The sequence below is a fragment of the Spizellomyces punctatus genome (genome assembly GCF_000182565.1).
Source record: "Spizellomyces punctatus DAOM BR117 chromosome Unknown supercont1.1, whole genome shotgun sequence".
Lineage (NCBI taxonomy): Eukaryota > Fungi > Chytridiomycota > Chytridiomycetes > Spizellomycetales > Spizellomycetaceae > Spizellomyces > Spizellomyces punctatus.
The window spans coordinates 243,083-268,328 of NW_015971537.1; the positions used below are offsets into that span (position 1 = coordinate 243,083).

The following is a 25,246-nucleotide window of genomic DNA, read 5'->3' on the forward strand; positions in this document are numbered from 1 at the left end:
GGCCAAGCGTTCACCTACTGCGCTGAGTCTGGGAGTCTGGGGAGGGCGACGTCCTCACGGCCACGATGGAGCCGGCGGTGGAGCGCCCACAACAAATAATTTCCACATCTCATTGTTTGATGGATATATGGTTAAAGTTCTCCTATCGTTCATCCAAGGTTCCGAAACTTTAAAAATATCCGGGTTTGTTACCTTTGGACGATTCTCCAGCGGATCTTTGATTTGACAAAAGCGATCACAAGTTTCGATCTTCTTTGGGCATGGGTTGTAATGGGTATTCTAACTTGAACACTAAGAAGACTTTCAAGGCTCATATTGCTCTTGATACAACTTGAATGGTAGGAGCACCTATGTATTGTACAGCAACTTTAAAGTGATTTCGAATGAGTTAAGGTTAAGAACCCTGGGGTTACGGCAAGGAAAGGTAAACGTTTATTACAACACTATTCCTCTCTTGCATGATACATCACTCTATAAAATCATATCTGTAGATATACTCGACAGTCTCTCGTTCAACTCATTCAAAATCATCAATCGCCCTCTCCTCCACAATCTCCTTATTTCTTGATCACATCGAAATCAGCGGGAGGGAAGATGATACCGTACATGACCGCAACAGCTTCCATGATGACAGCAACGAACTGGAATGCGACGGTTACAGGGATACCGATGATGACCAAAATAGGGTTGTAACCCTTGTCGACGTTTTGCACAAACATGCCGAGCACATACAGGTAAATGAAGACGATGAAGGAAAAGTCTTTGAGAATACCGAACCACCGTGGGGTATCCGTTGGTACATAGAATCCGAGAACAATGGATGCGATGGTGCAGTACAGAGAAACAAGACCAAGGGCCCAGAACAAAGCCAGCACCTTTGGAAGAAACGATGGAAGACGACGAATTCCGACAAACCATCGTCGACGCTGTTTCAAGAACCCAATCAAGTCGAGTGGCGATTGTTCGCGAACAATACCGGAAATGTTTCCGCATTTGAAGCCGAGCTTCCATGCACTCACAGCAAATTGGAAGTCTTCGGTCAAACCTAAAGAGCAGGTAGTGAGTATTCATTTTGAGGGAAGCAACGGTTTTTGTTACGACACTTACTGCCCAAGTCCCAAGTAACCGCATTTTCAACGGCACCGTTGGTCAAAAGAAAACTGCCATGAGCACCGAAAACTGGACGGCGAAGATAGGTGTATTGCAAGTGGAACCTCGCCAAATCATCACCAACCCTCAATCCATCAGCAACGGTAAAGAATGGGTTGCGCCAGAATTTGTACTGGTTGTAGAGAATGATTCCTTGACCCCAAGAATAATCCTTTTCGTATCTGATGAAATTCAAACATCTCTGAACGGATTCATCGTCAATCACACTTTCCTCATCCAAATGCAGAACCCAGTCATGCTCAGTGTAGCGCATTGTCGTGCGGTACCATTCCAAGGCGCGGGCCTTGTACTTTGAGCGGGCAGTAGAGAAGGATTTGGGACAGGTGTAGCAGTTGATGTTATCGAAATGGTTAGGCTCATCTGTGAGGACGTGGACCCGAATGCAGGGATCGAGTTTTTCGAGGTGCTTATGGGCGTTCCATGCACGCATCACAGCTTCTTTGTTGTCGCCCTTGGTCACCGTTAGAATGTAAAGGTTATCAACCCGACGCGGTGCGACGTCCTTGGGGGGCGGACGTGCATTGTGAATGGGAAGAATAAGCCCAGCAAAGCAGATAGCAGTATAGGGAAGAGGAAGTAACCATCCTGACAGATTGAAAGAAAGCTCTAATTTAGTACGAAAAGCAGAGGGTTCTTTTCTAGGTTGGCACACATACCCATCTTCCAGTAACAACCCTTATTCCAAATCTCTTCATCCGTATAGCCTTGAGGAATCCAAAAGCTCATGACGTAGGTTGCACCCAGGATAATGATTGCATGGAAGATCCACGCCCAACTCATCAGAGCCATAACGAGCTTAGTACGGCCTTTGTTCAACACTACGTCCTTTGTTTCTTCAGAAAGCTGGATATCGCTGATATTGGCCTTCTTGGGCGTTGGCGCAACGTCTATTGCCAGATTCTGATCATTGAGTGTTTCAAGAGAAGATGCATGGCTGTATCGCGAAGCAGTGTCATTGGAGTAATCGCTGACATTTGAAGGCCTGCCAGGAACTTCGACCAATGCAGGCGGTTCAAGATCCGGGATGGCCTTTTTACGAGGAGAACCGGGTTTACGAGGCATTGCGGTTTTCCTAGCAGGCTTTTCTCTTCACGTTTTTGGTTTCTCGTTGCCTGTTGGGTCGCGAGCAGGAAAACTATCAAGACAGGGGACCAAAGATCATCCAATGTCTTTTATTCGTAGATATCGGTAAATCTCCGATATCAGTTTACCAAGAGGTATTCATCCATTACTCTTTTGGCGCCATAAATAGCTCTTGAGTCCACCGCCTCACGCGCCTGCGCGTGCCGGTAAGCTCACCCCCCAGAGATCCTATACTATTGACTGGATAAGTTCATCCAACGGATCTTTAAGTTTATTCGGAAAGCTTTTTGGTAGATAGTATACGCGATGCTTCTAGAATCAAGGAAAGTAATTTGCAGATGTCTTCATTCCTTTGTGCAACGATTATACCCGCGGATAAGATGCAACAATCATATGTCCGTGGTCCTGAGACGGGGGTTCCTGTCAACCTTGCTATCATGCCTCGTGAAAAATAAGAATCTACGTGCAGATGAATACCTGCTGATAGTCGGTTGTACTATCACCAGCTGTTTTCGGAATAAGGGAATACTAACGCATATCAAAAGAATGCTTCTGCACAAGTCGCTGCAGCGACTTCATGGACGTCCACATTGAATAGTTGTGATATATTGTCAAGTCAACTCTCTTTGTATATTAAATGCACAAGATAAACCATAGTGGTCACTACTCTATCATAAATGCACACAGAACTGGAATCGTCAATATTCAATCTGGCTACTTGAAAACAGCAGCACCTGGTCAAGCAGTTTGTCGGACATGGGTTTCGTAAGCGCTAAGCCACGCATTAGCCAATCCCTCCACAAGTCCACGACGTCACAACTTTCCGCAAGCTTTCAGCTGGAGATCAGCAGACGGAATTCGAGTTCTAAGCATCCCTTGGCTTGCAAACGTAGTATAAAGCTCCCTTTCTCTTCGATTAGTCGACTAATCAAACTAGCGCGCGCGAGGACACACTGAACCATTAGGGTTTGCAAAAGTCATAATGGACCAACTATCTGAATACCGGCGCCGACACGCAGAGCGGACAGGGCAAAGTCTCAGTGATGATATGCCAGGTGCATTCCCATCCTTAAGCTCAGACACGCGACAAACCGAACAAAACACATCAACTCCAGACCGTCAAATCGAAGAAGATCATTTGTTGGCCATGCGTCTTGCCGAAGAAGACGAAGAAACGTACAGGCGATTTCGACAGCAGGCGGAAGAGGATGAGCGATATGCTAGGGAGCTGGAGAGAGAGGAGCGAGCACGACATGAAGGAGCCTTGGACGAGACAGGTGAGAAGGGCATTTTCGAGCGCGTTTGTGTCCCAGCATTTTCTCACATGTAATAATATCACACAGCTGTATCAACCACGCAAGATCACTCCCTTCCTTCTTACAGATTCGGATATGAATTCTCACCAAGGAGCGTACCTTCCGCAGTATCAGCTTCCAATGACACCGATCAGCATCCATCACTATCATCCAGTCGAAGAGGGAGCGGCGGGGAACAGCCTCCCATGACCCCGCTGCGTCGCGATCCTTCATCTGCTGCATCTCGTTCATCACAATTAGACTTTGACGCACAATTAGCACAACAGCTTGCTTTGGAAGAGTCAGGATATGACCCATTCCACCCGAGTGAAAGCGACGAAGAGTTTTCATCTCGGCCTTCAAGTTCCCTCAGCCCGTTTCTTCATCCCTCGTCACGTTCAGCATCAGATCGAGACGAAAGAGTAGCAGCTGCTCTTCACGATCCAATGTCTGCGGTTTTGGCACATCTCTTTACATCTGTTCCCACAAGGCAAACAGCAATGAGGAGACCGGAAGGTGGGGTTCGAACATTTACGTTTGGGTATGACTCGAATCGGGGATTCTTTGCTGGCCGAGGGGGTGAAGATGGGTCTAATACGGGTTCAACCAGTCGTCTTATTTCTCCCGGTAAGAATTTTATGATTTCCTCAGAATATGTTTCAGCGGCATGCTCCGCAAAAGTACGAGAGGTCCTCACTATACTACTTTTGAAAACAGGAATGGATCCTATGCTTGCTGCTCTTCATCTCATGTCGTCTGTCGAACCCTCAAGCTCGAGCGAAAACAATCCGTACGCCGCTTACCGTTCTCATTTTCGTCCCCTATTCGTGACCCAATTTGGCGCTGACCTTGGAGGCGCATTGTTTGATGCCATGCCTGCTACTTATGAAGATATGCTTGCATTAGCAGAGCGACTTGGCCCTGCCAAGGAGCGTGGAGCGAAAGACGACGAAATCAGTAATTTACCCGTTATAAAATGGGGAGAAAAAACCGCGGATATGGAAGAAAAGGAGGGAAAGGCGTGTGCGATCTGTATGAGTGATTTTGAGAAAGGCGACGAGGTGATGATGATCCCCGCATGTGCTCATCCGTGAGTTTCGCGTTGCTGTTCATATCCTTGTTTAGACTTGCTGATGGGACTTTTGAATCGCGTAGATTTCATAAATCTTGCGGCGCCCAATGGTTGAAGGTGAATCGTACATGTCCAATATGTAGAAAAGATATCAGGGATGTAAAAGATAGCAGTGGTAAAGCAGGTCCGAGTACCAACAAGAGCTCATAGGCACACTACTCGCTGTTAGGGTAGAATATCAGGGCGTATAAGCCGTAGAACTGCGTAGTGGATGGGGTAATAGTCTGAAGCCACAGTGCAGGGTTGGGTTCTACTCATATCTCTCAGCCGTGACATGCTACGTATGGTTATTTCAAATATCCACTCATTTTTTTTGATGATCAAAATCCGACTTTTTTCTATTACTTGGAGCTTTTTGTCCATCAAACGATCGGTCTTTGTGTTATGTAATGCTTACCACGGGAGCGCGAAGCTCAACGTCATGACTTTCGAATGTTCTAAAGCGGGAGACGAACATTGTCCATCTCCCAATTCACTGTGGACTTGTTCAGCATGGCTCAAGCAGACAGTAGGAAAACCGTTCCTGGTCAGGTCACCATTGTGATGGGGACAGCAGGGAGCGGAAAGAGTACCATTGCAAAAGCACTCGCCGACGCACTTGCTCCCAATGCGGCATACCTTGATGCTGACGATTTCCATTCTGAAGAGAACAAGCAAAAGATGGCAAGAGGTGAGGTAAGGTCTAGGGAGGCAATATGCGGAGTTTGTAAAAACCTCTGTATCTCATTTTATTGTCGTGTCTAGCCACTGACGGATGAGGACCGTTGGCCATGGCTCAGACGGTGTGTGGAAGAAATCAAAAAGCAGTTATCACAAACACCATCTGCCTACATTTTCTTTGCATGCTCCGCATTGAAGAAAGCGTACAGAGATTTTCTTCGTCAAGCGGGGTCTCCAGAACATCCTATCCGATTCTTGTATCTCAAAGGGTCCAAAGAACTCCTCGCGAAACGGGTCGCATCCCGTCCTCACCATTTCTTTAAAATGCAATTATTAGATAGCCAATTTGCGACTCTTGAAGAGCCGGATCCCAAGTCAGAGCCTGATGTTGTGGTAGTCAGTGTGGATGGGACTGTACAAGAAGTTCTGCAGCGAGCCAAGGAGGCTCTTGGTCTATGATTTGCAGCATCAACCGTTTGTAGTTTTAAGGCCTTTGCTACATTTTGTATAGGGTCCATAGTCATCTGTAGTGCTGCATATTATCTTTCAGGTTATATTATTTTCTGTATCTGAGGGTATAATGAGATTTATTGGTGAGGTGCTCTGGCGACCGCGCGGAGACGAACGGCGAGTTCCATGGATATTTTCCATCATCATTCAGCTGTCGACCAGTCAAGCTATGGCAAAGCATTAGTTGTTTGTTCACCGCTCTACCATGAAACAGGACGGGAGCTACGACGAGAGCGGATGCCCTCCTTCAACTCGAGGCGCTCCTAAAACAGCCTTTCAGGTTGATATGTTTGTCAATGGAACAGCAGTGGTACGGCGAGATGCGAAAATGGAGGTGTTCTCATTCGTATGCACAATATCGGACTACATATCGTGCTCACAGGTGTGGAGATCGTATATTAAGTTAACCTGCTAGCAACCGATCTACACGTACACGGTCTTCATCGGTATACATATCCTTGGGAATATCGATGGTTTTATGTGGTCGTAAGGCAAGATATTCTTTGAGTCTGATGGCATCAATAGAGTTCCGCTGGCCCTCAACAAGAAACTGGAGCTCCATTTCCTGGGAAGTGAGAAAACCTGACGTGAAAAACCGAATGCTGGAAACGCAAGGTTACCACAGCGACAACTTACTCTAAATGCCAAAGCCTTGTTCAGCTTCTTTCTCATTCGTTCTCGCGCTCGTCGAGCCATCTCCTCTCCAGCATCTTCCCTTTCTTTTCCGTTTCCCCATTTCATTCTCGCTGCTTCAATTTGTTGCCTAACGAGGCGCTTTTCGTCCCGTAATCGTGCCTTTGCACGTTGCCCACTCCGCTCAATCATTTGTGCCACTGGAGCTGGTGGTGCGGTATATGCTTCGTATTTCGCTACCGTTTGAGGTGCTAATGACCGGAGCTTGCCTTTTGGGATTGAGGCGGGGGAAAAACTAGAGGTCTCTGACAGGGGGAAAGGTTTGTAGGGAGTAGCGGGTGGTAGGTTCGGTGCTTGTGAGTTTTTCCGACGAATATTCGAAGGTCGGTCGGGTGTGGGTGAATCAAGAGCATTGGAGGTAGCCGCGGGATGGGATGAGCCAGCATTCCCTATGCCCCGCTCTGAAGAGGCAGAGCTTTCTGAGTGCCTGGTATTACGATGAGATATAGGTGGTAATCGCGGTTTGTGTGGTTCGCCGTGCGGCTTTACCAGGGTCTCCTCAGTAACGTCTTCTCCTGATTTATTGAGTGCTCCGAGTAAGCCTGCTGCTCTTTGAAAACGTCGAGAGAGGATCAAGGGAATCTGGTTTCGCGAAACGCTCATGGGCGACGGTTGGGAATGTCCTGGTGCGGGCAATGCCGTTCTCATATCAATATGTGCTGGCATGATCGTAGTCAGCTTTCAGAAGATTATTGGTGTTAAATTGCTTTGATCTATGATGAGGGTTGAATTATGTCTCATGGTCCTTTTTATATAGTCACAAGGATTACCCCCCAATCCTCCGAAAAATCACCGATTTCTATTCAAAGTTCGGGCTTTTTATTTTTAAAGATTCAAGGACCAGAGTCGTTTACAAGTCAACCAGCAGTTATATTATTCCTGGTAGCTGCGCAACTAGCCTGTGAGCATCTACTTGACTTTTATATCTTTTCTACACGAGCATGGCCTCGGGTTTAGAACGGGTAACTTGGTGCTCCACCTATACCACACTCTCTGGTCTCTCCTTTCCAACTTGACGATCAATAACTCTGGCCAACTCTACATCCCGAATACTTAGACCGCTGCAGTCGTGAGTTGAAAGCGTTATGTCGACCTTGTTGTAAACGTTGAACCACTGTGAAAATATCGGTAAGTACGAGGAAGGCGCGGACTGTTTTCCAGTGTGCGTTCACTTGCCTCTGGATGATGGTCCATTTTTTCTGCTTGCATCGCTACTCTTGTCATGAACCCAAACGCTTCATTAAAGTCTTCGAACCGGAATGACTTTTGAATTGTGTCCCGCTTGCCATCGTTTACAAGTTTCCATCCTTGCAGAACTGAGAGATGTTCGGTGCGTTCTTTGACAGTCAGCGGGGTCACAGGTAATGGGGCGTTTTGAGTACTGCTGGTGGTTGTTCGGACGGACATTGTAGACATTGTGGGTTGCAGTAAGGTTCGTTTGGGGAGGGATGCAACCAAACGAATCATGGCCAAATGGAGAGAGGGAGAGAAGGAGGACACCCAAAGGCGTGTGTGAGTCAGGTCGCGCGACATTTCGAACTTCAACTTTTCAACTTGCGATTTCGTTGTGTGCGGTTTTTATTCCAAACAGAATCTGCTGTTCCTTTGTTGGCTACGAGTCTGTTCTACACGAGAGGAATGCCTGAACCTCGCGGCCGTATGCAAGGTCGGCCATGCGATGGTTCTGCACATATGATTGTGGCCGTTGAACAAGCAGAAGCACTGGATAAATGGACTTTTGATGCAAACAGAGTAGCCATCCTTTGCCTAACAGAAACGGCATCTCTTTGCGCATATTTGGATAGATTTCCCAGAGGTGTTCAAAAGAACTGAGGATGACTAGCTCAAAGGCTATCAGGTGTCGCATATTCCAACTGTCCTGGTTTGCTACCTGGACGAAATGAATCGGGGACGTCCAATGCTCAGAGTCGTTAGGTGATAGAAACAATATTAGATACGGTCTCGGCGAAAGAAATATGATACTGCTGTATGAGTATCTAATTGAACAGTGATATCTCGGCTCAAGTTGCCCAAGTGTCATCCAGGCGTTAATGCTCAAAACAGTGATCTTTATCCGTCCTACGGATCGGAATCAAAAGGCATTGAACCATCAGCTTCCTGTAAGCTTTACAGCCCACCGTCGTCAACCTAAAAGCCTGTCGTTAACGGCCTTTTGCTGGACTGAACGACGGAATGTCCTCCCGTGGGTGACATGCCCTCTCGGTTTGTGACTCACACCAGGAAACCCAAGAATTTTTGGCAATCTCCAACTTTTTCAAAGGATTTGAACGAGTAACTTGCGGGCGATGAGCGCTACTACGAACTTGCGTCTAGCCAATGTATTGCTCTGCCATGGACGAATACCGCCATTATATCGCACGACAAAGGTGGTCGTAAAGGGACCCCTTGCAACAAGATCCACCATTGCCAGTTTACATTCCGCCATCTGCATAAAGCATTTCTCAACCCCGCGTACGATTGTTAATGGTTCAGGTGTCGTGAATATCCTGGCAAAGCGAGTAGCGCTCGGCGTACAACGAGTGCAGGTGACGCAAGGTCTCTTGCGGTCAAGCGTCCGCTACTCAACGGGCTCCAATGACGACAAAAACTCAACACCTGTTCCAAAAGTACGCTTGCCTTCTATTCCATTGATGTCTAGCTCTTTCTGGTTTTGTCCCCTGCCCTGCTTTAACCCCATTGTCTTCAAAAACAGCCTTCTTCCAAGGAGAACATTTACACAATCCCCAACGCGCTGACAGTCGGGCGACTTGTGCTGTCCCCCGTCATTGGATACCTTATTGTCAGCGAACAGTTCACATGGGCCTTGGGTACCCTATTTGTAGCAGGACTGTCTGATCTTGTTGACGGCTTTATTGCACGACGATATAATATGAAAACTTTCCTGGGATCGGCGTTGGATCCTGCGGCGGACAAGGTGCTGATGACGGTTTTGACAGTGTCGCTGGCGAGAGCTGACTTGCTCCCACGTGAGTACTGGTACTGACGCTGTTATAAACGAAGCCTTCATATGCAGATATTTTGAAGGTGGTTGCTAACCTCGGGTTTCATATACTTTCTTCTAGTACCCCTCGCAGTACTGATTTTGGGTCGAGATGTTGGGTTAATAGCGGGGACAGCTTATTACCGATATAAATCCTTACCTTCTCCGGTATGACTTTATTGCCAAAGTTTTACACATTCAATATGAACGATTAATCAAATGCAACTGTAGAAAACTGTGTCCCGATACTTTGATCTCTCCCTTCCTTCTGCAGAAGTCCATCCTCCAATGATCAGCAAGGTGAGTATGAACAACGTTCGTCCGCGTTATGCTGACAAACTGACCCATACGCAACCTTGTAGATTAACACGCTTTTGCAACTTACATTGATGTCGGTATCCCTTGCTGCTCCAGTTTTTGGTTTTACCGACTGGGTTGGATTAGAAGCGCTGAGGTATTTCACTTTCAATCAACCCTTTCACGGAGGTGTCGTAATGTATTGATCACGCTGATTTGATGCAGATGGGTCGTGGGGATAACTACCATCTGGTCGGGAGCGCAATATGCACTAGACAAAAGCGTAATCAAGATACTACCGCAGCCGAAATAATATAGGAGATAATAATTAAATTTTCTGAAGATGTCCACACGCATGGCATCCTCGGAACCAGTTCCCTTTGGGCCCAAATACCGGCACTCTATCGAACAAACAAAGTGACTAAAATACTTCTGTAGAATACTAACGACTGTACATGATATATACATTGCTTTGGGGAGCTTCCACTTGCAAATATTCAGACATTCGTAGGAATGCTTTTTAAACCGTTGTCTGCAAAGCACTCAAAGAACGTGTCGAGGTCGTATCGCAAAAGATCTTTAGCCCCCTTACGTTTTGGCGGATCCACGCCAATGAAAACCCATTTTGTGCCATTCGCCTCCTCGACAAATGCCAAGCCCTCTTGTCCGCGAATATCAAAGGACATCTGCGAGACGGCCTGTAATGTCGCTGCCTCAATTTGCATTTCCGCCCCCTCCTTTGGTAGTATGCTGACGGACTTCAATGCCAGTAGTTGGTAAGCTTTGTCATACAGCAACCAGAGGTGGTTCCGCCAGAGAGTCATTGCTGAGAGGTCGTATCCGGGACCTGGCGGCTGAATCCATCCCCTGAATCGTAGCTCACTTTGAATCATTAATGCCTGTTCCGAAACCGGGAGTTCGAAAACGAACACACGCGCATCCTCTTGTCGGCCGACGTAAAAGTATCCACCCCAATCTGAAGCTGACGATGGAACAAATACTAGTGACTCCAGACCACTGTTTGTGTCTACTTGACTCGGATCTGAATCTGGATCCGCTGGAACCGGGTGCTGGTCGAAATATGATTGCAGCGGCCATTCACGAACGATGGACGAGGAGTTGAGGTTGTACTCTAACACCGCTGCAGGGTATTCAACCCCAAGATAAATGGTATCTGCTCTAAATAGAAAAGTGAGCTATAAAATCCCCATAGTCAGAAGATGGTTTCACATACCGTCCGGGTACAAGCGTACATCCTTCCAAGTCAAACTGTTTTCCCAGCTTCCATACTTGAGCCGCATCCTCACTGTCAGTCCCAACATTGTCCAGCGCTGCAACGCGCCCGTTATCGCTGACTACATATAACAGCTGTTTGGAAGGATCCCAGACCAAATCTGAGGGTTCGAATTTGCGAGGCAGTCGGGAATACAATGACGTTCCAGTACAATTTGGCTCACTGGTGGAGAAGGTCGTTGAGGGAAAGGGATGCAGCATGCGAGCCTGAACAGGCCTCGAGAGGAGGAGCAGCGCAATAGAAGTCAGTAAAACGCCTAAAGGAATGATTGTCTTGAGCAAGGTTGGCAGTCGATGTCGTCTTGAAGCCATCCCCCTCGGTTTTCTTGGGTTGCGAGGAAAGCCCTTCTGGAAGTCGTTTTTGCTGGAAAGCGCCCGACAGCTTCATTTAGCCAAAAATGGGTTAATGAAATCCAACGACTTTATCAAAGCGTTTGGAGGATCCAGTCCATCCTCCATAGATCTTTGGCATGTCCCAACGAGACATGCAGCAAGTGAATGTTCCGACGCCGTATCCGCCTCCAGTTCTTGGGAACGAGCAAGTTGCTCTTGATTCTCCAATTTCTCAACCATATGAGGTGTTATGGGCGCTGGCAGAATATTACCTGAAAACCGCCACGTCCCTCGTCGCTGCCAATTACCCTGAGAAAGAAGAAACCACAACGTCCATTTATACCCACGTTGTAGCGGCTGTCCGCTGCCTCGAAGCCGTCTTGGTATCTGGTGTGCTTCCCCTGAAAGTCGAAGTAAAGACCCGGTATCGGCTTGCACAGATTCTGTTGGCCCACACGTTCAATTTGCCGGAAGCCGATACACATTTGCAGAAAGCGGTTTGTACCCTAGTCTAGAACTCTGTGCTTGCAATGAATGCGCAGGACTCATTCCAAATTTGTGTTCTGTAGATCTTGCTAATACAGAAGGTGGGCACCGTATAATCCGGCAGTGTACTATATCATTTTAGTTCCCAGATCTGATATCCTCGTTGCAGACTAGCGATGAGCAAATGCTCGAGTTCCGATTTATTATTAAAGACTTGCAATGTGAAATTTACCAAGCTGATCCAAGTGGCTCGGGTGGGAAAACTGTGAAAAATGTGTTAAAACAGGCAGCCGCTGACGCTTTACGGTTCGTCACGTCTTTCATGGTTTCAACAAAAGCTTTAGCTCAGTTCTGATGACAGCTTTTGGTTTTCCCTCTTGGCATTTTTTATCTCAGGTTGGGTATGCCACGATGGTATTACCATTTCATTCAACGACGAGCGGAATTACACGCTAGAGAAGGCGATATCAAACTTTGCTTTTCTGTTTTAATGTCAGGAGCCGAGGAAGCAGGAAAACGGGGTGACGTTGACATGAAAGTACGTCTCCTGGCGAAGCTGGGGGTTGCGGACACGTTGACCATCTCACAAAACCCATATCTAGGCCGTTTTGCTACTGTTCCTTGCTCACCACACGTTAATGGCTCGCCACGATATGCTCACTCAAGATGCGATTTCACAGCTGCAGCAGCTTGTCGAACCACAGGTGCCTGCCGATATCGGTTACAGCAACGATACATCTATGCCACCTGTCACAGATAACGGCACGGCACTTGTCTCGCATGGGCACCTCCGTTTATACTATTCCCTTATCCTTATCATCCATCTCATCCACCTCGGAAAAGCGAAGGACGCTTTGAACCGATTAACAGCACTGCATGCTCTCGTCGAGCATCCTAGCATGTCAGCAAACGTGGAAATTGATAAGGGATTAGCCACTGTTACAGTTCGAAGAGGAGATAGCTTTGATACAGTACCAGTTACATTGCATTCACGAAACAAACTTTATGCGCTGGTATTCTTGGTTTCTGGCATCGCCCACAAACTGAACGATAACTTTAAAGCAAAGAAGCACTTTCTGGAAGGGATAAAGACAATAGAGAGTGAGTAATATTCCCATTCTACTGGCCATCTATATGCCTGCTGACCATCCGCCTGTCTTGGTTGTAGAGGAACTAGGAAACATTTCCAGTGAGTTCCATAGGTTCTTTGTCTGCCATTTCATACATCTAATACAGCAGTGCCTTTGCTGTGTGCAGCTGAAACTGGAAGCGTGCAAGAAATGGTGGAAGCACGACAATGGCTTGCGGAAACCAAGGTCGTCCTTCTGCGACATTTTGCCGAGGTTGGAATTGTGAGGGGCGAATTCTGCGATGTTTTTCGCGTAAGGAGCTTGTCGCCACTGCTGGTACTTTGTGTTCCATCTAACAGCTATCTCTAGTTTATGACCAAGTTGGTCGAATGGTGCTCAGCAGATGCTGTGCTATGGCGAAAGTACCAGCCCATCGTATCGCTGGATTGGGGAATGTTCTATCAAGCAATCGGGCAGTACGCAAGGGCTGAATGGTGGTTGAAGAGCGCCGCGGAGGGCAACGATGCGAATGTGCGTCACATTGCCAAGATTCATCTCATTTTGTTGTACTTTACGGAAACCATTGGCGATCGCTCTATGGTTGGTATCTCGCTTTCCAGGAGCAAGGATGCATGAAGAACTCATCTCATTTCATTTCCATCATACCTCAAGGGAGCTGCGATGCTGGAGGATTTGGACCGTGAGCAGGAGAGCGGCCAAAGTCTCTCGGATGGACAGCGAGCCTTGCTTGGGACGGTCAAAGGTGTTAGCCATATGATCAATAAAGACATTCGACAAACCAAGTGAGTCACATCTGTATTAGTACCATCGCCATCCAAACCTCACCAAGATCCTAGGCTACATCTGTTAGAATCGATCAAAATCTGCGAAACCCTTTCCTGTACCCAACTCCGATTTATCAATGTCGCACTTCTTGGCGAGCTATTCTCCAATGTCGACTCAATGCAAGCTGAAAAGATGGTAGCGACCGCCTACATTATGGCAAAAAAGTCCCATTGCGAGTCCTTTGCACTGGTTTGTGCTCGCGTGCTAATCGAAATATATCAACGCAGAGGTGACAAGGAGAAAGAAGAGAAGTATAGAACAATGGCTGAGGGACACAAAGAAAAGGTAGAAAAAGCCTATATGGATGTATGGAAGATGGTGGAGGATGCCGAGCGGGCCTCGGCAGCGGCTACTGTAACGTCGCAGGCGACGTGATTGGCAACAGCGGATAGGCACTATCTTCCTTTTATATTTTTAATGTACCCATGTAAATACAATTGTGCATTATACCCTATGTCATGTTTTGGTGGACTTGAATGTGCTGAATGGGCAATTGATCTATACCGGTTGAACCGGAGCGGAGTGTGTCTGGAATGGATATTTGTGTGATAGGATCCTGTTTATCGTCCTTTGGTTCGGCGAGTGGACGACGTTTAGGACGAGTGGGCTCTTGGGCTCGGTGAGCTGCGAAAGGGTGAACAAAGGCACTTTAAGCATCACCAAAACCACAATAAACATACCTCTGACATGCTTTGTATACTCTTTATGCGCCTCAACGATAGCTTGTGCCTAAGGACCAACCAAGAGTCGTTATAAACCGCTTTACACTTTTAGATAATGGCGCCATACGTCTTCTGACCTTTTCAGGCGACTCGCCAATACATCTGATAATATTTGAAGTAGTTGGAAGTGCGAAATGTGGCACAAGCTCCACTTCTGGTGCCGGGAGACCTTCATGAGACGGTCGATGAATACTATCGCAGGACAGATTCAGCATATAATATCTTCATGCAAGTTAAATTGTATGTGCAGTACCGTCGTTTAGTCAACATCATGTACACATTCTCTACAAAGAGCGTGGCCGCATCCACCTGGCAGGTCATTACAGCATGCATGGCCTCTTTCGGAATGCCAATATCGTGTTTCTTAAAAACTTGAAGAATAGGTCAGGGAGAGTTTTACATTCTTTGATTCTTTGATTCTTACATTTTTCCAATTGTTCCTAGGATGAGGACAATATTAGCCAAAGGGAGAACACAGGACTGATAGTATTAAGGAAAGAGGTTATACCCAGTTCTTCACTTTCTGAGCATTCGAATCCCCCGTATAAAATTGCTGAACATTGAGCAAAAGATCATTTGGGTAGTATCGGCAAAAGATTTCGGCAATAAGATATCCGTTGCTAAAGTCTCTGCAATGTGGGATAAGCAAAGATGAAGAGCGGAAAGAAGAGCCGCTCATTTTACGCACCGCTTTGGATTCTTTATGGGGTACGCCAGATCCAGGCTTTGAAGCCATTTCAGAACTTCTCGAGGTAAACCACTCATGGTTTCATTGTTCTTGAGCAAGGGTTAAGATCTGAACGAAGGCGGGTTCATGTTGATTACGAAAGCAGGCCAAGCCACGTTGCCGTGAGTGTTAAGCGACTTCGATCAAATTCGCTCTTGTCTTGGGCTACGAAGACGAGATGGCTGCATCCAAATTGGCAGCAGAACCAGCAAAACAGTATTATTCATATAACCAGATTCATGCGCTCATACAGTCTTCCATTCCCTCCTTCAAAGACGTCCCAGATGCCTTGGTACTACCTGAAGCTCACTACGACATAACATCTCCTTACTAATAGTTTTGCCTAAGGTAGCCATAAGTGGCGGTGGGCTTATACCGGCCCGAATTCTTCGCACTCTCCTTAAAGCACGATACAAGAAAACTGTTCCAATCCGTGTAATTGGTCTCCAACTCTACGATGACGATGCAGAACATATTGGCGCCACAGGTGTAAAACGGACCCAATGGCCTTGTGCTGATGAATGGGGTGATGTGCGGAATGTGCTTTTGGTGGATGAGGTTGATGATACGAGGTAACGTTCGCTCCTTTTTCATGGAGTATTCTTGGATGTGGGTCTTAAGTCTGACGTGCTAGGACAACACTGGAATATGCGGTTGAGAATTTGCGTCGGGACTTGGGAAAAGGTGTGTCAATAGGGGTATTTGTTGTTCATAACAAGCTGAAGGAAAAGAGAGGGACACTACCCAAGGAAGTGGAGTATATTGCTGCATTGGATGTGGAGGATCTTTGGGTCGTGTATCCATGGGATGCCGTGGATATTGAAGAGCATCAACAAAAGTGTGATGAGCAGCGATAGGTGATATTGGCAATATAGCAGGGAATTACAATAATGTTGCACCTTGCTTTCTATCAACGGTTCAAGACAGGCCGTGGTTTTGAGAACCTGCGATATCAAGTACAATTGATGACCACGCGCGATCAGATCTAACATCTCTTTATTGGCGTCTACATAACACAATAAATTGTGACATCAGCCATCTATCCCTTGCCCCTTCAATAATGTATCCATTGAACTCGTTCATCTCTTTACATCTTTGCTTTCGGGACCTCTTTCCCTAGGAACCATGCGACATGATCCAACCGATCACTTCCAAAGAACACCTCAGCTTTCCCGTCACCCCGATCAACCAACATCGTTGGTGCACCAAACACACCCTTTTCCACTACTTCCTTGCTGAGTGCAACAAGACTATCCTTTACCTGTTGCGTTTCCATGGCCTTCAAATACTCTTCTCCTTCCACGCAGGAAGCAAGGACCTGAGGAGACGCGATGTCCTCTCCTTTGGTCCAATATGAAGCAAATAATTTTACGGTAGCGTCCTCCAAAACTTCCGCCGAGCCCTGCAGTTTGATAGCGTGGAGTAGGCGCATGGCCTTTAGTGTATTGGCTGGAAACGGGTTCGGGAACACGTTCATCTCAATATTGTGGATGGTCTTGATCCTTCCAATATCTTTGCGCATGTATTCGACTTTGACGGGGTTAAAAGCTGGTGGTGGTGTTCCTACGTTCTGCAATAATGTGAGAATCCTTGCGTTCGTGCAAAGTGTTATGAACATTTACCTTTAGGGTGAAACCAAGGAACATGGGCACTAGAACGAGGTCAAAGTTCCAAGTTGGGCGGTACCTCCTCAGGAGATGGAAGGCAATGTACGAGTAAGGCGAGACAACATCATAGTAGAACTTGATGGAAGGTCGGACGGGCATTTCTCTTTTCCAGTGTCGGTGGGATGCGATGAAGGCGATTGTGGAAGAGTTTCCTTCAAACGATGCGGGAGCGGTAAAAATCATAGATCGTTCCTGTGACAAAGCTGCTTACGTGATAGGGACCGCGGTGATCGTCCGACCATTTCGCTGCATCACCTTATTGCCTTTAAACCACTTTCTTTTTTCAATCTACCATGAACGATGGCATCCTACCCGAAATTCCGAGCCGCTCTACGACACCTACTCTCTCGGCCCGCTTTGCAATACCGACGTCCCTCCAAGACACGGTTAATAAAGTCGAGAGGGCAAGGGAGCTAGAACGAAGCGAAATTCAGCGTAATGCAAATGAATTACAAAAGAAGGATGCTTTAACCGGAATGGTACCGCTCATGTCCGTCACGGGGAGTGGGTCGGGGGAACAGGCGAGGCTTGCGCTTCTTGATAAGCGAAAAGGACGTGCAAGTTTAGTTGGATCACCCAGAGGACGAGAGTCACCAGTGTTAATGTCAAGACCGGGCTCTATTGTCCTTCGACCTAGTTCTACTGCAAATTTGGACTCTGCACCTAGCACCGCCCTTTCCTCCCGTCCCCAGTCGGCAAAGCCCGCCTCATCATCAGAACCAGAACCAGAACAGGCTGAAGATCAAACCCCCACCTCGTTGATAGAAGAGTACATATCACAGTTAACCGCAAGATCCATACTGGTGGTTGAGAAGCTCCCCCACATCCGATGGGAAAAGAACGGGATGCTGGATCTGAAAGAAAAGGGGCGTTTAGTGAATAGAATTCTGGAATTGGAAACAAAGATTGGGGAGACGTCGGTGGAGATCACAAAGACCTCGGGGGTGAAGGCAGAATTGTTGAAAGAGTTGGATGGATGGAGAAAGAAAAAGGAAGGGGTAAGGCTTTTATACTTTTTTTTGGGTAGGTTAACGCTCAGAGTCGAGCTCCTCTAAATTCATGTCCTGCAGATGGACGCCATTTTAACCGATCTCCTCCTTCTTCATCGGGACTTGATCGCCCGTCGATCCCAATACTTTGAACAAATGATGACCAACTTATCCCAAAACACCCTAGACTCGAACGTCAGCCTGTCGAGCACAGCTACAACAACCCGACGCACCCGTAGACGAGATTTGCGATCCCACATTGGACTTCAACAACAACGATCACATCTGGGGTTGAATGCAAATATGGCGGATCCGGGTAGATCACATTTGACGTTGGAGCGGCTCGGGGAAGGTGGATTGCGGTCTCATTTCAACAATAGTGCTATGTATCATCTGGAACAGGGGATGGTGCCGCAGCGGGGTTTAGACAGTAGCAGTTCGTTAGGTAGTACGGCTGGTATAGAGGGTGGTTTTACAATAGTCATTGAGCCAAGTGCCTAAAAAGATGGCAAGTTTCCAGAATCTTGACATGTTGAGCCAACACTCACATTAATTCAAGAGAAAATTGCAGCACAGTTTCCAAAAGTAAAAAAATTCAAAATTGTATTTCACATAATAGAATAATATGTAAGGTGCAATGTGGTCAATTTATGTAACATCGGCTGAGGAAACTCGTGGGTGTGATGCAGGTGGTGGATTTGGCGGGTCGGCTTGGAACGCATCCACGGCTTTTGCAACAAGAGCTTCCAGGTCCTAAAGCAAAACTGATTAGGGCTAGAACAATAGTATAATCAGAAGAGACAAAGCTTACCGCTTGCATTGTGTTCAGCATCTGCTCGACCTCCTTGTATTTTTCCAACACAATTGCACTGTCATCAGCAATGTCCTCTCGTGATGATTCTGGATCATGACTTGATGAAGTATTTGCTATTTGCGGCGTTCCTAAACGCCCCTCTGATGGGTTTCCTACATCCGGTACGGCCGGTACGGCCGGTTCTGCTGGTGATGCATCTGCAGGCTCGTCTGGTACGCCTTCCGAGGCGCTTGTGAACGAGTCAAAGGAGCTTTGTGAGGTGTTGGCAGACTCCTCCGGTTGTTTTGAGTCAACAGCTGGTTGGCGGCGGGTGCTTTGGAGGGATTCTTCTAGGTCGGCCTGTAATGTGTTGTAAACGTCGCTCAGGGACACGCTCGCTGTTGATCCTTTCCGAACATTCTTTCGTGCTGTGGTAGAGTCCATTGAGACGGTTCGTGGACGGAGTATCTCATTCAGTCCACAGTCATCGTACGGTCTTGGTAACACGGCGAGCTCTGGCACGGCTGCTTTAGAAGACCCTCGTGGAGGAATTGGGATTGTCTCTCGCAAACGCGCCTCCAGACTCCGCAACTTTTGTACATCAGCTCCTTTCAGTATCTCTTCCAGATATTCCTCCATTGTTTCAAAGTTGGCTCGACTTGATCGGACAGGGTTGACTGTAATGCTGGCCCGGCTGGCTTTGGTTGTACCGTTTCCTTGTATCGCAGAATTAACAGCCTCGCCGTCCAGCGGAGAGACTGTGCCGTTAGTGGTAGGCTTACCAGCAGCAGTAGCAGCGGTGCCGGTTGGTGACATTGACTTTACGCTAGACGATTGTGTTTGTAGCTGGACGTTTTCTAGTATTGGTACCGCTTGTCGAGTCTGGGGTTCTCCTTGTCGTAGAGCATCAGGTGGCGATAGATCGGGTGGGGATGAATACGTCGACTTGGAATTTATCGTCGTTTCAATTGAAGGATTGTCTTTTGCAGGAGGAGTGGGCGGTGTCTCCCTGACACTATGCAAAGTCGAATTCTTCTTCGAAGGCGGTGGTTCCGAAAAGCTTGCATTGCTGTCCAGTCTCATCAGCGTTGCCTGCGCAATGACACCCGGGTCATAGCGTAAGGAACTCGCACGGGCGTTGACCCGTGGTGGTGGGGTTGCCTTGCTTGGTAGGACCGAAGGCGGTTGAGGAGCTTCATTCAAAATTCGACCTATCAAGCTGGTAGTATCATAGAAGTCTGAGTGAGTGATTTCTTTGACGATCATCTGGTCGCTCGTTTCCTTTCGTAGCGGTGAGAGCTGTCGTTGTTCTACCGACAGACTATCTGAGCTGTCATTTCGTGATCGCATGGGGGAGTTGCTGGATGTTACGCTACTGGTGTCAATACTGTCAGTAGAGAGCTGCGGAGATACTCGCAAATCTGGCATTCCACCAGCAGCAGGCAACTCCTCCAGAAAGGCGGGCTTCGAACTCAGAATGCTCTGAATGTCGTCCAACAAGGAAGTTCCAAGGTTTGTGTCCACCGAAGAAGCCAGAGAAGGAGCGGGTGCAGTGCCTTGCCCGGTCCATTCTTTCCGTAGAACAAAATCAATTTCTTCTGCAGTGCCTTCTGCCATCATCAGGATCGGATAGACGCGCTCTGTATCTTCTCGCATTATTTCTTAACAACAAATTTGCTGTCAGACCGGCTAAGGTTTCAGAAGGAGGAGGATACAGATAGCAGATACGAACCTTGTCCTTTGAAGATAGAGTGCAGGGTGTACTTGTAGGAAGAGCTTGATCGTATCTTAAACTTTTTCAAGGCCATGTCAATAATTTCGCCGACTGTGACATTGCTATTCACGCCAATGGTCTTGTAGGTGCGCATCTTTCCAGTTGGGTCCGACTCGTCGTACATAAAGATACGAATCAAGTGATAATTCTTCTCAAAGAGGTTGAGCTTCTTGTTAATTATCACTTTGATAATGTTGTCGTCCGTCATACGAACACTGCTGATACCACCAGTGCTATTGACGACATGAGAGACGGAGGCAGAGTCCCCAACACCAGGTAAACCCTTATGGCGGAGCTCCTCCAGTACATTGAAGACATTATCATTTTCTCCCAGCCGTTTCTCCTCTGTAACACAGAAGTCTTAGAAAGGGCCACGGCTTCATCGCATACTATTTGATACGTACGTGAATCCATGTGAAGCACGCTCACATAATATTCGTTCGGAGTCGCTCCAGGTACGCGAAATCGCCGCAAAGCTACCGCAAGCAATTCCGATGCCGTCAACGATTTCGTCAGATTCACGGTTTTGAAGGTTGCTTTCAGGTCAACATTTCCGGCGTAAATTCGGAGTACATTAATTGGCTCCTACGAGATGGTTATACATTAGCTGATTTTAACACAATCTAAAGCGTTGTTATCTCACCTTATTCAGCTCCTCATTCGATGGTGCTCTTCGGGTCTCCACCACCACGGGCCGCTCTAGTGAGCGAGCGGCATTTGCTACTTCCTTGGCCTTCTTGCTACCCGTGCGCGATAGCAATTTCTATTCGAGAGATGAACAATGTTCAGACCACGAAATGGCACACTCTGCATTCAATCCAACATTTTCAACATATAAACTGCCCCATCTGCATACCGTCAAGAAATTGCGACTAAGAGAGTTGTGATTTGACTTTTGTTGTCGAGGAATAGTGCCCATTTCTGGAGCGTCAAACTCATCAGACAGGTCATCATCGTCACTAGCATCGATGTATTCTACAAAGTCTTCCGGAAAGACGATATTCCGTCGCTTTCCAGTTTGGGACGGCGGTGGCGGTTCTAGATCCTCTTCCTGTACAGTGGTGACGGACACGTTTCGCATTTTATTCAGACGAGCCAGGCGCTCAAATGGAGTCTAACGGAATGATGTTGCTTTTTCGTAAGAAGACAAGCGGAATCAGTTGTAAGAGAAGACTACACAAATGTACCTCGACATTCTCCGCGGGTATATAGCCAATCTATTGGATGTTGGAATAAGGTAAGAACGTAGGCAAACTCTGGTTCAGATTGCTCTCTTGATATGGTTCCAGCACGTACCTCATCTGTTTTGATGCATTTCACCAGCCACCAATACGAATTTGAGTCGTCCAACAGCTCCAACGAGTCTCCTTTAAGGACGCATACTTGGCCCTCCAAATTCGCAACAAAGGTATGAAGTGCATAGACCAATCCAAAGTCTATCGGTTCGTCTGGGTCTATTATATCTGGTGATTCAATGTCATATTCGTCGTCCGTGTCCCCGTCCGAACCCTGTCCATTGAACCCCATTGTGCGCGGCCCGGCTCGACACCGCGCTTGTTTACAGGGCGAATTCTTTTATTTTCTGGCAGGATGAGTGAAAGATACGGCAGTGACTCGTGCCTCTGCTTTCTTCCGTGTGCTGGCTACCTTGAGGCTAGACGAGGATTGTGCGGACGCAAGTGTCCTAGCGAGAAACTATTGAAACCACAGTGTTGTCTTTGCAGAACCCGAATTTGCAAGTGTACAATATGTGTAAAGGCGTCAAGTGTACTGGTAGCGAGCGTGTCCTAAGGCTATTGCTGGTCCTTGCAGAACCCGGAATTTGCAAAAGTGTTAAAATGTCGTTGCGGACCTTTTGGCGGGGTTTTTGGGTGTTTTCGTGTGGTAAAGGCAGAGAATCAAGCGAGTGTTTAAAGACGACCTTGACCAACAATGGTCACAGGTCGCTCGTATGTGAAGCAAGCACACGAGGGCGCGAAGCAGCGATAGCGTAAAGATCTCCAGCTGAAATGATTTCCTTGGGCGGCGGAGAGCCCGACGGAAAGGTGTAGCGCCGTGCTGGCCGGGGAGTTGGTTCAAACCGCCGCCCAAATATGGATAAATGAGACGCGCAGAACGAGATTTGAAAAGAAATGAGATGGAGATGGAAATGACAGCAAGAAGTCATGTTCAAAAGGTGTGCTACGGGGGCTACGGGAGCAAACGACGTTGTTGTGTTGCCAAGTTGACGACGACCTCCAAAAAGGATTTTGGAAAATGCAGCACATGGAGGAAGGTCGAAATCGGCCTACGATCACGTGCACATGATTGCAAAGCCAAGCGCTTGGCGGCCTTTTTGAACTGTTGACAATCTCTTTTCGTTTGCTTGGCCTGCTCGATTGCGCAGCGCGGGCAAGTTCTTTTACGGACTTTGCAGCCCAAACATGGGTGTAAAAAGCCTATGGAAGCTGTTGGAACCAGCGGCAAAACCGAGGAGACTCGAGACGCTTGCTGGCCAGAAACTGGCGATTGATGCAAGCATCTGGCTGCACCAGTTCCTCAAAGCCATGCGAGATAAAGAAGGCAATCTCCTAAAAGGGGCGCACATTGTCGGATTTTATCGCAGAATCTGCAAGCTGCTTTATTTCGGTATACGACCAGTGTTTGTGTTTGATGGTGACACTCCGGCGATGAAGAGGGTTGCATTGGTACACTTTGTTCCTTGTGATGATCTTGTAGTTTCAATTAGAGTTATCTGAACTATATCCATCTTCAGACTGAAAGGCGAAGGCGAAAAACCACAGCAAAGAGCAATTTGGCACGGACGGCGCACAAAATCCTCTACAAGCGTCTCCAACTACAAGCACTACAAAAGTCAAAGGCCGATGAGACAACCAGGTTCGGTGAATTGCCCTTGGTGGAGACTATTGTTCTCAATTAATAAACATTAATTGTCATGTCAAAAAGTGCACCAGCGGCTCTTGAAAGCACTTTGCTGCGTTCAGACGCGTTGCAAGAGCTTCCCCAAGACGTTCGATACGTAGATCAGACGGAAGATGCACATGTCACGCCACCTGCACCTGCCCCACAAAGCAATAATCCTCGAAGCTCTAATCGCAAGGGGAAACGGGATGAATACGAACTTCCAGAGGAAGTCGAAGAGTGGGTACTGTTCGTGCTTGAAAGTATGAAGGTTTCCCTGCGTGCAATGTCTCATGTCCTGTAAATTTAGAGTGAGCACTGCCGCGTTCGTTGATCATCGGTTTGTTACCGAGGAGGAAATGCGAGATTTTATCAATAATCATAAGAACGATGTGGACCTCTCGTCTGTTAATCTCGATGCTCAAGCTTTCAAAGACCTTCCTATTGAAACCCAACATGATATCGTAACTGAACTCAAAAATAGGTCACGGCAAGCGGACCACAGACGACTGGCGGGGCTGGTGAATGCTGCTCCCAATCCTATGGCTTTTTCTGCACTTCAGATAAAGCATCTCGTGAAACGCAATGATTTGACGGAGCGCCTACAGAACTTGGCAAAGAACGCTGGTGTCACGAGCAATCCCGGATTGAAAAAGTGGAAAGCAAAGAACGCGCGGCGCCCACAGCGTGTTGCAAGCGAGAGAGCTCGGGAATACATGCTAGTTAAGAATGCTGACACAGGTGGACATACCATCAAGCTGAATGCTCAACTAGAGAGAGGAGGGGCAGGGGGCTTTCAAAATGAGCCTAGTATAGCCCCCACTGTGATTAATCTAGTTGATGAGGATGGTGAGGTATCCGAGGAGACATCGGGTGAGGAAATTGAGCCCGATGTCGATGCTCGTATGGCATCCGTCAGGAGATTGCCCGCAAAGAAACAGTTGAAAAGAATCACTGCCAAGCAGCATCATACTATCACTGCCGAGCATCATCATACTACCCCAGCAACCGAGGTAGACAGCGACGATGATGAAGAATTTGAGGAGATAACAGGTGAACTAGTGTATTGCGTAAAAGTTTAATTCGATGACCTGACATAGCCCGGTGATGCATCAGACATTCCAACCCCACCTTATACGGCATCCGCAGTATCGGGAATGGAGCAGGATACTAATGTGGATATGACAAGTCACGAAAAGGACCAGGACAAGTCTCTCCTTGCCAATTTTCAGGCATACCTTCCAGACAACCTCCCAATTGAAAAAATAATGGAGTATTTCGCCACAGGACCACCGGAGGGCCCAACAGAAGATGGACCTTCTACCGACATGTACGAGGACGTACCACCACAGCCTGGGTGGGGTGGGCACCGTTCATCTCCAGTGCCTGCCTGGCCTGACTCTGGTTTTCAACCTGAATCCTATGTTGGCAGAAGGGAGGTAGCCACTGAAGGTGGGTGGGACGCTCAACCAGCAATGGATCCTGGTTGGACTGGTGAGAATACATGGGAAGAGAACAAATCTAATGCGTGGGGAAAGGATGTTGCGCTTGGGTGGAGTACAGAAGTGGAGAAAGAGGTTACTACGCTGCAGCTAGAAGAGAAACATTCATGGACGAAATCGGGCAATGACGATGAACAGGAGGGTGCATTTGTAGTTGAGGATGAAGCCCGCCAGCTGAGGGTCGAAGACGAGAATGTAGATGGGTGGGCTCGTTCACCCTTACGGAACACCCCTGACCCACTTGAAGACGGCCAGGTTACCTATCCAGAAACCAGCGTTGAAGAACAAAAACTTTTGACATA

General features: G+C 47.4%; 14 protein-coding genes across 14 annotated transcripts in view; 7 read left to right on the forward strand and 7 right to left on the reverse strand.

Moving 5' to 3' along the window:
- Positions 1 to 330: 330 nt before the first annotated feature.
- SPPG_00093 (uncharacterized protein) lies at positions 331 to 2,420 on the reverse strand. The gene is made up of 3 exons (XM_016748430.1): positions 1,827 to 2,420; positions 1,108 to 1,755; positions 331 to 1,045 (listed from the first exon to the last, which is right to left on the reverse strand). The coding sequence occupies exons 1-3, from the start codon at positions 2,230 to 2,232 to the stop codon at positions 558 to 560; spliced, it is 1,542 nt and encodes a 513-aa protein (XP_016612403.1). The 5' UTR covers positions 2,233 to 2,420; the 3' UTR covers positions 331 to 557.
- A 660-nt stretch (positions 2,421 to 3,080) lies between these two features.
- On the forward strand, positions 3,081 to 4,994 carry SPPG_00094 (uncharacterized protein). The gene is made up of 4 exons (XM_016748431.1): positions 3,081 to 3,530; positions 3,597 to 4,175; positions 4,266 to 4,638; positions 4,704 to 4,994. Exons 1-4 carry the CDS (start codon positions 3,236 to 3,238, stop codon positions 4,828 to 4,830), a joined length of 1,374 nt encoding a protein of 457 aa, XP_016612404.1. The 5' UTR covers positions 3,081 to 3,235; the 3' UTR covers positions 4,831 to 4,994.
- A 122-nt stretch (positions 4,995 to 5,116) lies between these two features.
- SPPG_00095 (thermoresistant glucokinase family carbohydrate kinase) lies at positions 5,117 to 5,971 on the forward strand. The gene is made up of 2 exons (XM_016748432.1): positions 5,117 to 5,355; positions 5,425 to 5,971. The coding sequence occupies exons 1-2, from the start codon at positions 5,173 to 5,175 to the stop codon at positions 5,797 to 5,799; spliced, it is 558 nt and encodes a 185-aa protein (XP_016612405.1). The 5' UTR covers positions 5,117 to 5,172; the 3' UTR covers positions 5,800 to 5,971.
- A 251-nt stretch (positions 5,972 to 6,222) lies between these two features.
- Positions 6,223 to 7,246, reverse strand: SPPG_00096 (uncharacterized protein). The gene is made up of 2 exons (XM_016748433.1): positions 6,487 to 7,246; positions 6,223 to 6,415 (listed from the first exon to the last, which is right to left on the reverse strand). The coding sequence occupies exons 1-2, from the start codon at positions 7,207 to 7,209 to the stop codon at positions 6,254 to 6,256; spliced, it is 885 nt and encodes a 294-aa protein (XP_016612406.1). The 5' UTR covers positions 7,210 to 7,246; the 3' UTR covers positions 6,223 to 6,253.
- A 2-nt stretch (positions 7,247 to 7,248) lies between these two features.
- On the reverse strand, positions 7,249 to 8,125 carry SPPG_00097 (uncharacterized protein). The gene is made up of 2 exons (XM_016748434.1): positions 7,720 to 8,125; positions 7,249 to 7,657 (listed from the first exon to the last, which is right to left on the reverse strand). Exons 1-2 carry the CDS (start codon positions 8,074 to 8,076, stop codon positions 7,523 to 7,525), a joined length of 492 nt encoding a protein of 163 aa, XP_016612407.1. The 5' UTR covers positions 8,077 to 8,125; the 3' UTR covers positions 7,249 to 7,522.
- A 675-nt stretch (positions 8,126 to 8,800) lies between these two features.
- Positions 8,801 to 10,320, forward strand: SPPG_00098 (cardiolipin synthase). The gene is made up of 6 exons (XM_016748435.1): positions 8,801 to 9,170; positions 9,257 to 9,530; positions 9,627 to 9,712; positions 9,776 to 9,844; positions 9,907 to 9,998; positions 10,067 to 10,320. Exons 1-6 carry the CDS (start codon positions 8,850 to 8,852, stop codon positions 10,152 to 10,154), a joined length of 930 nt encoding a protein of 309 aa, XP_016612408.1. The 5' UTR covers positions 8,801 to 8,849; the 3' UTR covers positions 10,155 to 10,320.
- On the reverse strand, positions 10,145 to 11,461 carry SPPG_00099 (uncharacterized protein). The gene is made up of 2 exons (XM_016748436.1): positions 11,076 to 11,461; positions 10,145 to 11,020 (listed from the first exon to the last, which is right to left on the reverse strand). Exons 1-2 carry the CDS (start codon positions 11,444 to 11,446, stop codon positions 10,339 to 10,341), a joined length of 1,053 nt encoding a protein of 350 aa, XP_016612409.1. The 5' UTR covers positions 11,447 to 11,461; the 3' UTR covers positions 10,145 to 10,338.
- Positions 11,462 to 11,574: 113 nt separating this feature from the next.
- On the forward strand, positions 11,575 to 14,321 carry SPPG_00100 (uncharacterized protein). The gene is made up of 10 exons (XM_016748437.1): positions 11,575 to 11,964; positions 12,037 to 12,054; positions 12,123 to 12,259; positions 12,350 to 12,491; positions 12,556 to 13,054; positions 13,122 to 13,142; positions 13,211 to 13,335; positions 13,393 to 13,623; positions 13,696 to 13,826; positions 13,881 to 14,321. The coding sequence occupies exons 1-10, from the start codon at positions 11,605 to 11,607 to the stop codon at positions 14,242 to 14,244; spliced, it is 2,028 nt and encodes a 675-aa protein (XP_016612410.1). The 5' UTR covers positions 11,575 to 11,604; the 3' UTR covers positions 14,245 to 14,321.
- SPPG_00101 (uncharacterized protein) lies at positions 14,259 to 15,356 on the reverse strand (the record flags this gene model as incomplete). Its single annotated transcript, XM_016748438.1, has 7 exons — positions 14,259 to 14,493; positions 14,550 to 14,598; positions 14,669 to 14,783; positions 14,845 to 14,962; positions 15,016 to 15,031; positions 15,100 to 15,220; positions 15,280 to 15,356. The coding sequence occupies 7 exons, from the start codon at positions 15,354 to 15,356 to the stop codon at positions 14,321 to 14,323; spliced, it is 669 nt and encodes a 222-aa protein (XP_016612411.1). The 3' UTR covers positions 14,259 to 14,320.
- A 132-nt stretch (positions 15,357 to 15,488) lies between these two features.
- On the forward strand, positions 15,489 to 16,363 carry SPPG_00102 (uncharacterized protein). Its single transcript, XM_016748439.1, has 3 exons — positions 15,489 to 15,610; positions 15,667 to 15,890; positions 15,953 to 16,363. The coding sequence occupies exons 1-3, from the start codon at positions 15,497 to 15,499 to the stop codon at positions 16,173 to 16,175; spliced, it is 561 nt and encodes a 186-aa protein (XP_016612412.1). The 5' UTR covers positions 15,489 to 15,496; the 3' UTR covers positions 16,176 to 16,363.
- On the reverse strand, positions 16,298 to 17,165 carry SPPG_00103 (uncharacterized protein). Its single transcript, XM_016748440.1, has 2 exons — positions 16,941 to 17,165; positions 16,298 to 16,888 (listed from the first exon to the last, which is right to left on the reverse strand). Exons 1-2 carry the CDS (start codon positions 17,082 to 17,084, stop codon positions 16,406 to 16,408), a joined length of 627 nt encoding a protein of 208 aa, XP_016612413.1. The 5' UTR covers positions 17,085 to 17,165; the 3' UTR covers positions 16,298 to 16,405.
- Positions 17,166 to 17,256: 91 nt separating this feature from the next.
- On the forward strand, positions 17,257 to 18,612 carry SPPG_00104 (uncharacterized protein). The gene is made up of 2 exons (XM_016748441.1): positions 17,257 to 17,983; positions 18,056 to 18,612. Exons 1-2 carry the CDS (start codon positions 17,279 to 17,281, stop codon positions 18,473 to 18,475), a joined length of 1,125 nt encoding a protein of 374 aa, XP_016612414.1. The 5' UTR covers positions 17,257 to 17,278; the 3' UTR covers positions 18,476 to 18,612.
- On the reverse strand, positions 18,385 to 22,556 carry SPPG_08817 (uncharacterized protein). The gene is made up of 9 exons (XM_016756955.1): positions 21,838 to 22,556; positions 21,729 to 21,758; positions 21,398 to 21,655; positions 21,185 to 21,304; positions 20,946 to 21,126; positions 20,500 to 20,886; positions 18,786 to 20,428; positions 18,523 to 18,727; positions 18,385 to 18,428 (listed from the first exon to the last, which is right to left on the reverse strand). The coding sequence occupies exons 1-8, from the start codon at positions 22,066 to 22,068 to the stop codon at positions 18,623 to 18,625; spliced, it is 2,955 nt and encodes a 984-aa protein (XP_016612415.1). The 5' UTR covers positions 22,069 to 22,556; the 3' UTR covers positions 18,385 to 18,428; positions 18,523 to 18,622.
- A 287-nt stretch (positions 22,557 to 22,843) lies between these two features.
- The window catches only part of SPPG_08818 (DNA excision repair protein (rad2)), a 5,553-nt gene continuing 3,150 nt past the window's right edge, over positions 22,844 to 25,246 (forward strand). The window contains exons 1-5 of the mRNA XM_016756956.1: positions 22,844 to 23,228; positions 23,297 to 23,418; positions 23,488 to 23,686; positions 23,753 to 24,495; positions 24,559 to 25,199. Coding sequence (XP_016612416.1) covers positions 23,577 to 23,686; positions 23,753 to 24,495; positions 24,559 to 25,199 — 1,494 coding nt within the window. The 5' untranslated portion in view covers positions 22,844 to 23,228; positions 23,297 to 23,418; positions 23,488 to 23,576. The remainder of the gene's footprint in view (positions 23,229 to 23,296; positions 23,419 to 23,487; positions 23,687 to 23,752; positions 24,496 to 24,558; positions 25,200 to 25,246) is intronic.

Coding starts and splice junctions, on each gene's coding strand:
- SPPG_00093 (XM_016748430.1), bottom strand. CDS start 2,232: ATGCCTCGTAAACCCGGTTCTCCTCGTAAAAAGGCCATCCCGGATCTT. Junction 1,756..1,826: donor GGGTTGTTACTGGAAGATGG/GTATGTGTGCCA, acceptor TCAATCTGTCAG/GATGGTTACTTCCTCTTCCC. Junction 1,046..1,107: donor GGTTACTTGGGACTTGGGCA/GTAAGTGTCGTA, acceptor CCTGCTCTTTAG/GTTTGACCGAAGACTTCCAA.
- SPPG_00094 (XM_016748431.1), top strand. CDS start 3,236: ATGGACCAACTATCTGAATACCGGCGCCGACACGCAGAGCGGACAGGG. Junction 3,531..3,596: donor AGGAGCCTTGGACGAGACAG/GTGAGAAGGGCA, acceptor AATATCACACAG/CTGTATCAACCACGCAAGAT. Junction 4,639..4,703: donor ATCCCCGCATGTGCTCATCC/GTGAGTTTCGCG, acceptor TGAATCGCGTAG/ATTTCATAAATCTTGCGGCG.
- SPPG_00095 (XM_016748432.1), top strand. CDS start 5,173: ATGGCTCAAGCAGACAGTAGGAAAACCGTTCCTGGTCAGGTCACCATT. Junction 5,356..5,424: donor AAAAGATGGCAAGAGGTGAG/GTAAGGTCTAGG, acceptor TGTCGTGTCTAG/CCACTGACGGATGAGGACCG.
- SPPG_00096 (XM_016748433.1), bottom strand. CDS start 7,209: ATGCCAGCACATATTGATATGAGAACGGCATTGCCCGCACCAGGACAT. Junction 6,416..6,486: donor ACAAGGCTTTGGCATTTAGA/GTAAGTTGTCGC, acceptor CTCACTTCCCAG/GAAATGGAGCTCCAGTTTCT.
- SPPG_00097 (XM_016748434.1), bottom strand. CDS start 8,076: ATGTCGCGCGACCTGACTCACACACGCCTTTGGGTGTCCTCCTTCTCT. Junction 7,658..7,719: donor AAATGGACCATCATCCAGAG/GCAAGTGAACGC, acceptor ATATTTTCACAG/TGGTTCAACGTTTACAACAA.
- SPPG_00098 (XM_016748435.1), top strand. CDS start 8,850: ATGAGCGCTACTACGAACTTGCGTCTAGCCAATGTATTGCTCTGCCAT. Junction 9,531..9,626: donor GAGAGCTGACTTGCTCCCAC/GTGAGTACTGGT, acceptor ACTTTCTTCTAG/TACCCCTCGCAGTACTGATT. Junction 9,999..10,066: donor GTTGGATTAGAAGCGCTGAG/GTATTTCACTTT, acceptor GATTTGATGCAG/ATGGGTCGTGGGGATAACTA.
- SPPG_00099 (XM_016748436.1), bottom strand. CDS start 11,446: ATGGCTTCAAGACGACATCGACTGCCAACCTTGCTCAAGACAATCATT. Junction 11,021..11,075: donor TGTACGCTTGTACCCGGACG/GTATGTGAAACC, acceptor TTTTCTATTTAG/AGCAGATACCATTTATCTTG.
- SPPG_00100 (XM_016748437.1), top strand. CDS start 11,605: ATGTCCCAACGAGACATGCAGCAAGTGAATGTTCCGACGCCGTATCCG. Junction 13,143..13,210: donor GGAACTAGGAAACATTTCCA/GTGAGTTCCATA, acceptor TGCTGTGTGCAG/CTGAAACTGGAAGCGTGCAA. Junction 13,336..13,392: donor AATTCTGCGATGTTTTTCGC/GTAAGGAGCTTG, acceptor AGCTATCTCTAG/TTTATGACCAAGTTGGTCGA.
- SPPG_00102 (XM_016748439.1), top strand. CDS start 15,497: ATGGCTGCATCCAAATTGGCAGCAGAACCAGCAAAACAGTATTATTCA. Junction 15,611..15,666: donor AAGACGTCCCAGATGCCTTG/GTACTACCTGAA, acceptor GTTTTGCCTAAG/GTAGCCATAAGTGGCGGTGG. Junction 15,891..15,952: donor GATGAGGTTGATGATACGAG/GTAACGTTCGCT, acceptor CTGACGTGCTAG/GACAACACTGGAATATGCGG.
- SPPG_00103 (XM_016748440.1), bottom strand. CDS start 17,084: ATGCCCGTCCGACCTTCCATCAAGTTCTACTATGATGTTGTCTCGCCT. Junction 16,889..16,940: donor TCCTTGGTTTCACCCTAAAG/GTAAATGTTCAT, acceptor ACATTATTGCAG/AACGTAGGAACACCACCACC.
- SPPG_00104 (XM_016748441.1), top strand. CDS start 17,279: ATGAACGATGGCATCCTACCCGAAATTCCGAGCCGCTCTACGACACCT. Junction 17,984..18,055: donor GGAGAAAGAAAAAGGAAGGG/GTAAGGCTTTTA, acceptor CATGTCCTGCAG/ATGGACGCCATTTTAACCGA.
- SPPG_08817 (XM_016756955.1), bottom strand. CDS start 22,068: ATGGGGTTCAATGGACAGGGTTCGGACGGGGACACGGACGACGAATAT. Junction 20,887..20,945: donor CGTGCTTCACATGGATTCAC/GTACGTATCAAA, acceptor TCTGTGTTACAG/AGGAGAAACGGCTGGGAGAA. Junction 20,429..20,499: donor CTCTATCTTCAAAGGACAAG/GTTCGTATCTGC, acceptor TTTGTTGTTAAG/AAATAATGCGAGAAGATACA.